The sequence below is a fragment of the Acinonyx jubatus genome, chromosome C1 (assembly GCF_027475565.1).
Source record: "Acinonyx jubatus isolate Ajub_Pintada_27869175 chromosome C1, VMU_Ajub_asm_v1.0, whole genome shotgun sequence".
Classification (NCBI taxonomy): domain Eukaryota; kingdom Metazoa; phylum Chordata; class Mammalia; order Carnivora; family Felidae; genus Acinonyx; species Acinonyx jubatus.
Genome location: NC_069381.1, coordinates 121,517,662 through 121,530,189, shown reverse-complemented (window position 1 = coordinate 121,530,189; position 12,528 = coordinate 121,517,662). Strand labels below are relative to the sequence as shown.

General features: G+C 34.2%; 1 protein-coding gene across 1 annotated transcript in view; it reads left to right on the top strand.

Annotated features, from left to right (window-relative positions):
- ACTR3 (actin related protein 3) overlaps nucleotides 1-12,528 on the top strand; it is a 65,386-nt gene that overhangs the window by 37,084 nt on the left and 15,774 nt on the right. The window contains exons 4-6 of the mRNA XM_027055931.2: nucleotides 1,762-1,872; nucleotides 6,074-6,169; nucleotides 7,924-8,031. Of these exons, the coding sequence (XP_026911732.1) occupies nucleotides 1,762-1,872; nucleotides 6,074-6,169; nucleotides 7,924-8,031 (315 nt within the window). The remainder of the gene's footprint in view (nucleotides 1-1,761; nucleotides 1,873-6,073; nucleotides 6,170-7,923; nucleotides 8,032-12,528) is intronic.

Below are 12,528 nucleotides of genomic sequence, written 5' to 3'. Positions count from 1 at the left end.
ATATCTTTTCTATTCTGTCTACATGTTTTCCCTCTGCCCCCAAAAAAACAGTATTGACAAGGTTGCTCCTTTAAGACCCAGTTTAGATTATGACTTCAGTCATAAAGGAATAGGAGGAACCTTTCTGTTTTCCTTCAGAAGCCAAGTTGGTCACCTTGTGCTAGATACTTTATTTCTTTAAGATCTTACAGTGTATTATTTGTATCTGTTTCTTTCATTAGGCTGAACTTGTGGGCAGGATGGTCATGTCCTCAGCATTTTTGCCAGTGGTTCACATTAGGTGCACAATAATACTTGACTAATAAATGAATAAGCTCTTAGAACATTGAAATATGTAAACTTCCAGTAATGTTATAAGATGAATGATGTAGTACATTCATTTCCCTTCCCTAAAGCAAACTGAAGAGTATTTCTTTTGTTTCAAATTTTAATTTAAATTCTAGTAGAAGTAATTTTATAAGTATAATGACTAAAAAAGTATCTAAAGTGCTGGAGTGAGATGTGAACATTAGGGATTAATAGATAAGAGGTTTAATGATTAAGTAAATAACTATGGGATGTTTACTTGTTCATACAATAGTTCAGCCTTAGGTATTGAGTGCGTACTGTGTACATGGAACTGTTTGTTTATTTTTTTGTTTACTTTCTGTTATGTGTATTTTTAAAGTTTTTTGCCTAAAATTTTAATTTGCTTAAGAAATTCCTTATATATTTATAACACTAATCTTTTGTTATATATGTTGTGGAACTATTATTGCAGAGGTTCACAAACTTTCTCAGTGCTCTCAGTGTCTCAGTAAGATTTTTCACTATGCCACCCACCACCTAAACAAAAAGAAATACCCAGCAGTTGTGTTTATTAAGTAGCTAGTGCTAAGCAGCTAGTAGCCATTTGAAAAAAAATAAGACACTATTCAAAAGGAAAATATTTTTATTTAATTGTCAAATAATCACAGTTAACTGTTACGATGCATGTGCTTGTTAGGCACTTCACAACTTTTCATTGCCACCCTCATTTCTTATTTGGGGAGAGGTACTTGGTTTTTATAATAGCAACTGCTGGCAACCCAGCTTCTCAAAGAAGTGATGTTACTGAAAGGAATATAGAATGGTCTAATGTTGAAACTGAACTACCTTGAACTAGTAGATATGCAGTGTCAAACTGATTTTGAGTATCACTGTATTTCCCTGGAAAATTTTAAATATGTTGTGGTGTCTTTGTGAATTTGCAGCAGTACCCTCGGACTCTGTTTTAAAGCATGGTTCTGTACAAATATCTATAACTTTTTAAATAAAATTTAACATGCTTCATTTATGATTATGCTGGCTTTATACATACCAGCTGTGTTATATATATTAGGCACACAACAAATATTTGTGAAAGAGCTAACAAATTATAAATTAAGGAAACTTTAATCAAGTATACTACCATAGACTTTAGTTTTAATGGGTTATTTTCCCATTATTACAAGATTTTCAGAAATTGAGAAAGACCAGTACAGTGAACTTTTATCTAGATGTAAGAGTTTTTAGCATTTGACATATTTGCGTTATTTTAATTGAACCATCTAAAAATAGGTTGTAGCAATAATTTCATTGATCTCTAAATAGTTAAGTTTGTGTCTCCTAAGCATGATCTACATACACTCATTAAATCACACCTAAAAATTTCTGTCCTGATTTAATATTACCTTTTTTGGGTAGTTATATTTACTTTTGATATTAATACGATTTCATTTGTTTTGTGTTTCGTTTTAATAGTGGCCAATTCGCCATGGTATAGTTGAAGATTGGGACTTGATGGAAAGGTTTATGGAACAGGTGATCTTTAAATATTTAAGGGCAGAACCAGAAGACCATTATTTTCTTTTGGTAAGTACAAATTGTAATTTCATCAGGGATATTTTTGAAAAATGCTGAGAATGTTTTCATCACATCTGTACTCAGTAGGGCATAGTTTCTTATTACATTGCCATATACCTAAGAGACTGTTATAAAGTTGTATGGTCTTTAAGATTATCTAATTCTGAGTTCCACTAGAGTTGTAATATGTTGAGACACCAAGGGTTAGGTGCTTTACAAAGTTTTCATAATTAATATTTAATTCTTACAGTAGGAACTGTAAGTAAGGTTCAAAACATTAGAAATAAGGCACTTTGCTTTTGTTCTTTTCTTTTTAGAGTGTGTGTGCGTGTGCAAGCAGGGGAAGAGGGGTGGGGGCGGGGGAGAGAATCTTGAGAATCTTAAGCAGGTTCGACATGGGGGCTCCATTCCACGACCTGAGCCGAGGTAAAGAGTCAGATGCTTAACCGACTGAGCCACCCAGGCACCTCACTTTGTTTTTTTAAATAACTAGTCTGATTATTATTTATTAATAATTCTTGACAACAGAAATACAATATAATTTACTTTTAAACTTTTTTCTTATTTTTATCAGTGTAACACATGTTTTTAGCTTAAAAAATCAAGTGGTATAAGATTTAAAATAAAAAGATAGTATTCTCCTTCCTCACCTTTCCCAGTCTTTGATTCATGTTCTCTTGAGACAAACACTTTAAATTTTTAAGAGTTTTTTTGTGTGTGTGTGCTAGTTATCACATAAATTTAAACATGTTTTCTGTTTCTTGTTTATTTGAATATTAGACACTACCTACTAACTACCTAGTAGGAAAGATGAGGCTTTTATTCTTTTCCTCTTATCCCCCTTCTGTTAACACAAAGTCCCTATCTTCTCCCCCTCCCTGCAGTGTGGTTATATCATAATTTTTGGTAAATCAGTATTCTGTATTTTACTATGGTAGTTTGTGAATATTGTTTATGGGTAGACCATAAACAAAGTTGAAAGAGCTTTACAATAAATATCCACATGTACACAACCTAGACTCAAGTATTTTTTTATAATTGCTTTATGATAGCTATTAGGTTATTCATCATTCCATCTTATTATTTATTTATTTATTAAAGTTTATTTATTTTGAGAGAGAGTGAGCATGTGTGTGGATGCAGAGAGAAAGGAAGAGAGAGGAAATCCCAAGAAGGCTCCGCACCATCAGCACAGAGCCCAGTGTGGGGATCCAACCCATGAACCGTGAAATCATGACCTGAGCCAAAATCAAGAGTTGGATGCTTAACTGACTGAACCAGTCAAGCGCTCCAATCTTATATTTGTAATTACTTCACAATGAGTTGTAGATGGAGTAATTTCACCCCTAAGTACATTAGCATGCATATCATCAAATACAGTTCATTATTTGTTTACAGTTCTTTTATATAACATTCACATGCTATCAAATGCACAAATCTTAATTCTACCATTCAGTGTATATTGACCAGGCATTGGCAGACTTTCTCTGAATAACTTGCAGCTACTCAGCTCTGCTGTTCTGGCAGGAAAGCAGTGTCAGAAAATACTTATATGAATGGGTATGGCTGTGTTCCAATAAAATTGAATTTACAGAAACAAGTGGTGGGATGGATTTGTCTTACAGGATACATGATGTAGTTTACCCATTGTCTGGTTTTGACAGATGCATACATCTGTGTAACCTAAATCCTTACCAAGATATGGAACATTACTATCAGCCTGGAAAGTTTTCTGATGCCCTTTCCTGATTATTTCCTGCCCCTCTTCCCTGGAGGCAACCACTGTTCTGATTTTTTCCAGCGCAGATTGGTTTCGCTTATATTTGAGTTTTGTATAAATGGAATTTTACAAGATGTGCTCTTTGGTTAAGACTTAATTCAGCATGATCTTTTTTTTTAAGCTAATTAATTAATTATTTTTTTTTAACATTTTATTTATTTTTGATAGAGACAGAGCACAAGTGGGGGAGGGGCAGGCAGAGAGGGAGACACAGGATACGAAGCAGGCTCCAGGCTCCGAGCCATCAGCACAGAGCCTGATGTGGAGCTCTAACTCACAAACCACCAGATCATGACCTGATCCGAAGTTGGACATTTAACTGACTGAGCCACCCAGGCGCCCCCAGCATAATCTTTGAGATTCATCCACATTGTTGTAAATACCAGTAGTTTGTTGTTGGATCATATTCTATTGTATGAATGTGCCTTACTATCCATTTTCTTATTGATGATTACCTGGGCTGTTTCCAATTTTTGATTATTATGCATATTTTGGTTATTGCAAACTTTCTTTTTAAGTGTGTATTTTGAGAAAGAGAGTGAGCGTGTGTGAAAGAGCAGGGGAGGGGCGGAGAGAGAGGGAGAGAGAGAATCCCAAGCAGGATCTGTGCTCAGCAGAGCTGGACATGAGTTTATGACCTGAGCTGAAATCAAAAGTCAGAAGCTCAACCTACTGAACCACCCAACTGTCGCTGCGAACATTCTTATACAAGTTTTTTTGTGGACATGTTTTCATTTGTCTTGTGCAAATACCTAGATATGGAATTGCTGTGTCATGGGGTACATGCATGATTGGTTTTATAGGAAACTTTCAGAACTTTTTCCAAGGGGTTCTACCTTTTTTCACACCCACCAGCAATGTGTTAGCAATCTGGTTGTTTTACATTCTATCCAACATTTGGTGTCAGTCTTTTTAATTTTAGCCGTTCTGGTGGGTGTGTAAGAGTTCTCATTTTGGTTTTAATTTGCATTTTCTGATGACTAATGATGTTGAGTACTTTTTCATGTGCTTATTAGCTATTTGTATATTTTCCTTGGGAGATCTTCTGATTATATTTTATTTTATATAGAACTTCTGTTTTTCTTGGAGTTTATAATTTAACTGCCTTGGTTTTTTTTTAGTGTGCTTAATTTTCTATGTACCTGTCTTTAAATTATCTCCAAATCCTTGAACATGTTCCAAAACTCCTCTAAATAAGTTTAATCATATCAAGTAGTTTAGCTATTAAAGGGTTTACATGTGTAAAAAGTCTACTCTTAGTCGACCTTTTTCTTTAAAAACTTTATAGTGTTTTTTTAAATTAACAAAAAGATTTAATTTGCAATGAATTTGAATTTTATCTATCTTTCTCTTTGTAATATGTGTTCTTGAAATTTAAGGAATCATTCTTACCTCAAGATCAAAAAGATAATTCTTTTGTACTTCTGAAGTTTAAAAGTTTTGCCTTTCAGTTTCAATATTTGAGATAACAAAAAGAATTGTCAAATCACATTCAGAAGAATTAGAGGTCTTGCCCAGTTTCAAGCTTTAATAATGTAAATGATTTAAGTAGTCATGAGGCATAGGTGAAACATGAAGTCCAGGAATGCAGGTAACTGTTTCCTCAGTCCACTCTTGACTTAGGATGTGTTCTGGCCAAGACTTAATCTGCAGGTATGTGGTCACAAAAATGGAAGAGAATACTGTGAACATCGCCATTTTATTTAAAAAAAATAAATTTTTTTTTTTTAACATTCGTTTATTTTTGAGATAGAGACAGAGCACAAGCGGGAGACAGGCAGAAAGAGAGGGGAGACACAGAATCCGAAGCAGGCTCCAGGCTCCGAGCTGACAGCACAGAGCCCAATGCTAAACTCATGAACCGTGAGATCATGACCTGAGCTGAAGTCAGATGCTTAACTCACTGAGCCACCCAGGCACCCCTACCCATCTCCATTTTAATACTTTTAACAGTTTTATGACTTCTATAACATTTTCCAAGAAGCCATGCCATAAATTTGTAGAATCTTGGCTTATTTATTATAGTTGTAAATAGATCAGTACATCCTGCTGAAAACATTACATGGGTGAGAGTTCTTCCACCAGCAGATAGGATTGGTATGTCTCCCTGGAGGTCTGTCTTTACCCTTTCACAAGATGATTTGACTGGGTCTCCTTTCTCTCTCATTCCTTTTATCAGTGCTTAATGGTGTGACATAAGGAGTCAGTTTCTTGTGTGAATAACTATATTGTTTTCATATATGCCTAGATCTGCTTGAAATCTTTATATAGTTTTTGTTTGGTCTGTATGTCTATCTTTGTACCTGCAAGTTTAATTAAAAGACTTTTAAATAAAATGACATAAATTATTTCTTATTTAAAAATTGTCTATAAAGTTATGAAAATAATCTGATCTTGTCTATTTAAAATGTTTAATATTCAATTTAATAGACTGAACCTCCACTGAATACTCCAGAAAACAGGGAATATACTGCTGAAATAATGTTCGAGTCCTTCAATGTTCCAGGCTTGTACATTGCTGTGCAGGTAAGCAAGTTCATAAGTCAAGATAAGCTTGTCTCTTAAATTTTAATCTAAGGTTTAATTCACTGTTAAAAAATACATATTTTTCATAGCCTCAAAGCATGCCATAGCTCTTTCCTGAATCAGTAATTTAGAAATCATAGAAAATAGAGTTAATCAGCAAAAGAGAAATGTTGAAGGAAGTAAGTTGATGAACTTTAGATAATTCAAAGCTTTCATGGGACAGAAATAAGGGAACTAATATTTATTGTTTGCTCCAGGTCAGGAACTTTATATACATATTCATTTATCCTTGAAACATTTGTTGTGTCCTTTTTTCATAGTTTGTTTTGATTGACTTACTGCTAGGTATATTGGACCATCTTCTTTGTGCCCTTCTGCTTTCCATGTATCAGAAATCCCTGTAGTATTTTATTGAACTTACTTTGTAAGTGTATCTTCATGGAATGGCTTCTCTCCTACCCTTCAGGATCACAGCTCACCTCTTACTTGTTTTTTAACCCTGTAGTGAATGTGATGCCTAGCATATCATAAATGTTTAATAAGTATGTAAACTATTGTGTAGTTCTCTTAGGTCATGATGATTATGGTGTGTGATCCTGTGCTAAAATAGGAGGATGGCCTAGATAACTTTCTAGGTCCCTTTCAGCTATTATATTGCAAGTAGGTAAAATAAAGCCAGTTTAGCTCTCTTTTTAATTATTGGCTGTGTATCTTGTTTGAAGCTTGGATTGTATGAAATTGAGTTTTTAAACAATGAACTAGCTGTGTTAGTTTCTTTATTTGTAAACTTAAAAAAAAAAAAAATTGTATCTTATTGCCCATGCTAGTATTTTGCATTGAAAAACGCAGTCCCCTCAACTTTGTTTCCTGATTAAATCATAATATTTAGAAGAGTATAATGGCTTTTTCTATGGTTAAATAACTTGTTACATATTTCTAAATGCACACAGCACTTAGAAAATTTGGAGCTAATCTTACGATAGAGGTACTTGTTTATAGCCATCTGTGTATGGAATAACGAGTGATTGGGTGTTTGTGTATTTCTTTACCTTCCTTACACTTTGTGGTTTGTGTATAGGCTAGCTCATATAAACATAGTTTAAGTCCTTGCATTCTTAGTACTGTGATATCTCATGTTAGTCTTCCCATTTTGCGGGGTTTAGGAGAAAAATGGCTCTTGTTAAAACATGGAATATTTATGAACATGCCCCTGAAAGTAAATATAAGCCTGTAAATTAGTAGGATGTGAATAATTTTATTGCGTAATGTAAATTAATTTTGTGTATTTTCTTTCCAAAGATACTGTAGTTGACCATTCAATAGCACGGGTTTGAACTGCATGGGTCCACTAATCTGTGGAGTTTTTTTGATAAATCTAGTAGAGTACTGTAAATGTATTTTCTCTTCCTTACAATTTTCTTACATTTTCTTTTCTCTAGCTTCCTTTAGTATAAGAACACAGTATACAATATAACACACAAAATCTGTGTTAATCAACTTTTTAGGTTATTGGTAAGGCTTCTGGTCAACAGTAGGCTATTAGTAGTTCAGTTTGGGGGGAGTTAGAAGTTATATTTGTATTTTCAGCTGCTTGTGTTGGAATGGTCAGTGTCCCTAACCTTGTATTATTCAAGAGTCAGTTGTACATTTAAAATTGCAGTACTCCATTGAAATAGTTTTTTTTCTGTTAACTCTTTGCCCTTTTTTCTATTTTTTTGTTTGTCATAATCTGTGTGTGTGTGTGTGTGTCTAAGGCTGTTCTTGCCTTAGCTGCATCTTGGACCTCAAGACAAGTAGGAGAACGGACATTGACCGGTACAGTAATAGACAGTGGAGACGGTGTCACTCATGTCATTCCTGTGGTAAGAATATTTTACAGTTACCAAATGGACATCAGATAACACATCTGGCAGAAATAAATTATATGAATTAATACCACTTTTAAAAAATTTGAAATGTTGCACTTTAAAAATTTGGTCATTTGTTCAGCTATAGCTATATTTTGCTCAAATTAATATTTAAATTCTGTAAACAGATTTAAAGTCTTTTTTGCTATAGGTTTGTACTATAATTAGAAAATGATTTTAAAGATATTAGAAATTATTTCTAATTCATAATTAGCAAATGTTGGAGTAACTGGAATGGAAATATATTATACCTTTCTTTTCTTAGACACGGAATTCTGTTTTCTGGTTTGGATATGTCTGTGTGTGTATGTTAGCTACTTGATAATCTCTCTTATCCTTGATTAACAGACTTGAGCTGGGTGCGTAGGTTAACTAAATAGTTTATAAGCTCATGGCTGTTAATAATTTTGGGAAATTATTCATTTATTCTTTAAAATTAAATTCTACACCCAGTGGTGGGTCTTGAACACATGACCCCGAGATCAGGAGTCACATGTTCTACTGACTGAGCCAGCTAAGTGTCCCGGAAAGTTATTTTATTTTTTGAATAAAAAGCTCAAGTTATGATTGTACTTTTTGGTTTGGATTTAGTAAGGCATATTAAGAAAAATACATCAGATTGTATTGTTTGTCAGAGATAGCATTTTTTCTGCCAAGGCCTTTGTGCTTCCAATTCTTAATGACAAATTCGGGTTTTTATTGTGCCTAATATATTGAAAATGACTACTTGAATTCATACTTGATAATATTAGATGGGTATACACAGAAAACAGCTTTTCAAATAATGTTTATATTATATTAAATATCCTGTTTGGGATGAAATTATTTCGGGACTTTTATGTCTTCATTATTCTCATTCCTATTTTTAATGGATCAGGCATCCTCTGTTGAGGATAACATCCTTGGGTTGACTTAGATTAGATGTTACAATCCATTCTCCCAATGTCATAATAGTTTTAGTAATAATTGTCCCTTTTTTAGTATCGGCTTTCTTGAGATATAATTTATACACCATACAGTTCACCCATTTCAAATGTATAATTCAGTGGTTTTTTGTATATTCAGAGTGCATCCATCACCACAGTCAATTTTAGAATACTTTTATGACTCTGAAAAGAAATGCTCTGTCCATTAGCAGACTCTCTCCCTGATAACCTTAGCCACTGGCAATCACTCACATACATACTTTCTGTCTCAATTGATTTGCCTGTTCTGGACATTTCACATAAATGGAGTCCTAAACTTTGTGGTCTTTTGTGACTGGCTTCTTTCATGAAGCCTTAGGTTTTCAAGATTCCTCCAAGTTGTAGCATAGATAGTACTTCATTTATTATTATTGCCAAATAAGATTTCATTATATGGCTACACCATATAATATTTCATTGTATGGCTATATCACTTTTTTTTTTTTTTTTTTTTTGCCATTGGGGGATATGTTAATATCTTGGATATTGGAATGTGTCCAATATTTCATTTTTTTTTTTATAGTTGGTGTCACAGTTTTCTTTCTTAGTGGTACATAGAGCTTCTTAAGATTTTCATTTTAAATTCTCATTTGAACCTCAAAATCTATAATGTAGGTTATATTACCTTTTGAGGACCTCAGTTTACCCATTAAAAAATGAAAATAAATGAACTGCCTAAGATCACCAAATAGTAGGCTGTGGAACTAGTAGGTGAACTGGTTCTGATTCACCCAGATCTGAAGATCTATGAAATTAATCAGTAATGTCAGTATCTTGATAATTAATATTCAAATAGAAGTTATGAACATGAATAAGAGTGAATTTTTATAAGGATATTAAGAATTGGATGTTCCTGTTTTTGTACTCTTTTCCTTCTTTTGAATTAATGGAGTATTTTTTTAAATCTATTTTGTTTTCTTTATTGACTTATTAGCTATGTTCTACTTCTTTGTCATTGTCATTTGCTTGTTTTTGGTGGTGGTTGCTCTTGCGTTTATAATAAGTATCTTTAACTTATAATCTAAGTACAAATAATGTTCTGATGTTTTATAAGTAGGTACTGTGTACAACAGTGTACTTCTCTTTGGAATTATAATCGTCACTTACTTTACTTCTACCTGTTATAAATTTTCACTATGTTATTAATTTGTTTCATTGTAAATAGTATATTAGTTTTGTTAAGGCTGCTGTAACAAAGTACCAGAATGAGTGGCTTAAACAGTAGAAAATTAATATTTGCCCAGATGGAGGTAATAAAGTGTGAGATCAAGATGTTGGCAGGGTTGATTTCTTCCGAGGCTTCTGTGTCTTCTATCAAGATGGCCTAATTTTCTCCATTTATCTGTACATGGTCTTCCCTGTGTGTCTGTGTCCTAATCTCTTCTTTTAAGAACATAAGTCATATTAGATTAGGGCCAACTCTAATCATCTTACTTTAATTTAATTACCTCTTTAAAGTCCCTGTCTCCAAATACAATCACACTGTGAGGTATTAGGGGTTAGCACTTCAACATAAGAATTTTGGGAGAGGCGGGACATGTCAGCCCATAACAAGTTGTCATCTTTAAAAGAGATCTTGAAAACGGTAAGTTTCTTTTATATTTATGCACTTACCATTTCCAGTGCTGGTTTCCTTTGTGAAGGTCCATATTTCCGTCTAGCCTAATTTTTTTCTGCCAGAATGATGGCGATGGCCTTTAGCATTTCTTAAAAGTGCTGGTCTACTGACTATGAACTCTTTCAACTTACATACATCCTTTGAAAAAGTAGTTTGCCTTCATCTTTGAAAGATACTACTTGGTATAGAATTTTAGGTTGATAGCTTTTTACTTTTAGTATTTTAAAGATGTAATTCTACTGTCTTTTGGCTTACATTGTTGGTGAGTATAAGTCTGCTGTTATTCCTAAGCTCGTTTCTTTGTAATGTTTCTTATTTGTCCAGCTGCCTTCAAGATTTTCTCATAATATATTCCTGGTTCACTAGTTTTTAGTAGTTTGTGATGTACCTAAATGTATTCTTTTATTTTATTTTTTCCATTTCTTCTCCTTGGGGTTTTTAGAGAGAGAGTGAGAGAGCAAGCGAGCATGTAGGGCAGACAGAGAGAATTCCAGGCAGGCTGTGCCATGGGCACAGAAACAGATGTGGGTGGGGCTGGAACTCATGAATTGAATGGTTCATTGTTGTCCTCATGTTCACTTTTTTTATTATTAGAGCAGATAATTTAATTTGCTCTAATCACGTTTAGCATATATATATATTTTTAATGCTGTTCTTTTTTAAATGTTTACTTTTGAGAGAGAGAGCATGAGCAGGGGAAGGGGAGACACACACACACACACACACACACACACACACACACACACACAGAATCCGAAGCAGGATCCAGGCTCTGAGCTGTTAGGAAAGAGCCTGATGTGGGGCTCATGCTCACCAACCATGAGATCATTACCTGAGCTGAAGTAGGATGCTTAACCAACTTGAGCCACCCAGGTGCCCCTAGAGTATTTTTTATTTCAGATATTTTATTTTTCATCATAGAAGTTCTCTTTGGGTCTTTTTTATCTTCCCTTTCTCTCTCACTCATGTTTCCGTTGATCTTCTTGTTCATGTGGAATATATAATTGTTTCATTGTTTTTGTCTATCGATGCCATTATCTTTTGTATTTCTGTTGCTTTCTCTTTTGATGATTCTCCCAGTCAGGGTTGTATTTTCTTCTTGCCTTGCTTGATTATAATTTTTCATTAGGTACCGTATATTTACATTGCTGTGTCCTGGGTTTTGGGGGCTTTTTAAAATATTTTGAGATTTCTTTCCTGGAACCCAATTAAGTTACTAGGAATCATTTTGATCCTTTTAGGAGCTCCTTTTAAGTGTTATTGAGCAAGTCCAGAACAGTCTTTTGTCTGGTTCTACTCTATCCTCACTCTTGAAGAAATACCCTTCTGTGGACTCTACTCAATGCCCTGTGTTTGAGATCTTTAAACTCTGATTAATGGGAATGTAGACTATTCCCAGTTATGCAAGAGCTTTGGAGATTATTTTGTCCCCTCCTTTCTAGAGGTTCTTTCTTTGGTCTTGATGGTTTCCTAACATGAATGTGGTGATTATTAGTCAGCTTACGTGTTACTTTTCACATCTCCAAAGCTGTGTCAGTGCAGCTCTTTCCACTTCAATAGTTTGACTTGCAAACTGTAGCCGTCTTGACCTTCCTGAAATCGAAATTCCGTATCCTCAACTTAATGAGACTCTGGCTCTGCTTGGGTTCTCCCTCCTGTTACTGCTGCGTGGGCACTTTTCTAGGCAATGAGATGGGATGTTCATAGCATTCATCTTGTTTGTTTTCTCTTCTCATGGGGAACACTGCCCTACTCTGCCTGTTGTTCATTCACTGTCTGTAAACCTTTATTTCATATAATTTGTCCTGTTTTTTCTTTAAGGTGAGAGGATAAATCCAATCACTAATACTCTGCCGTGCCCAGATGAGG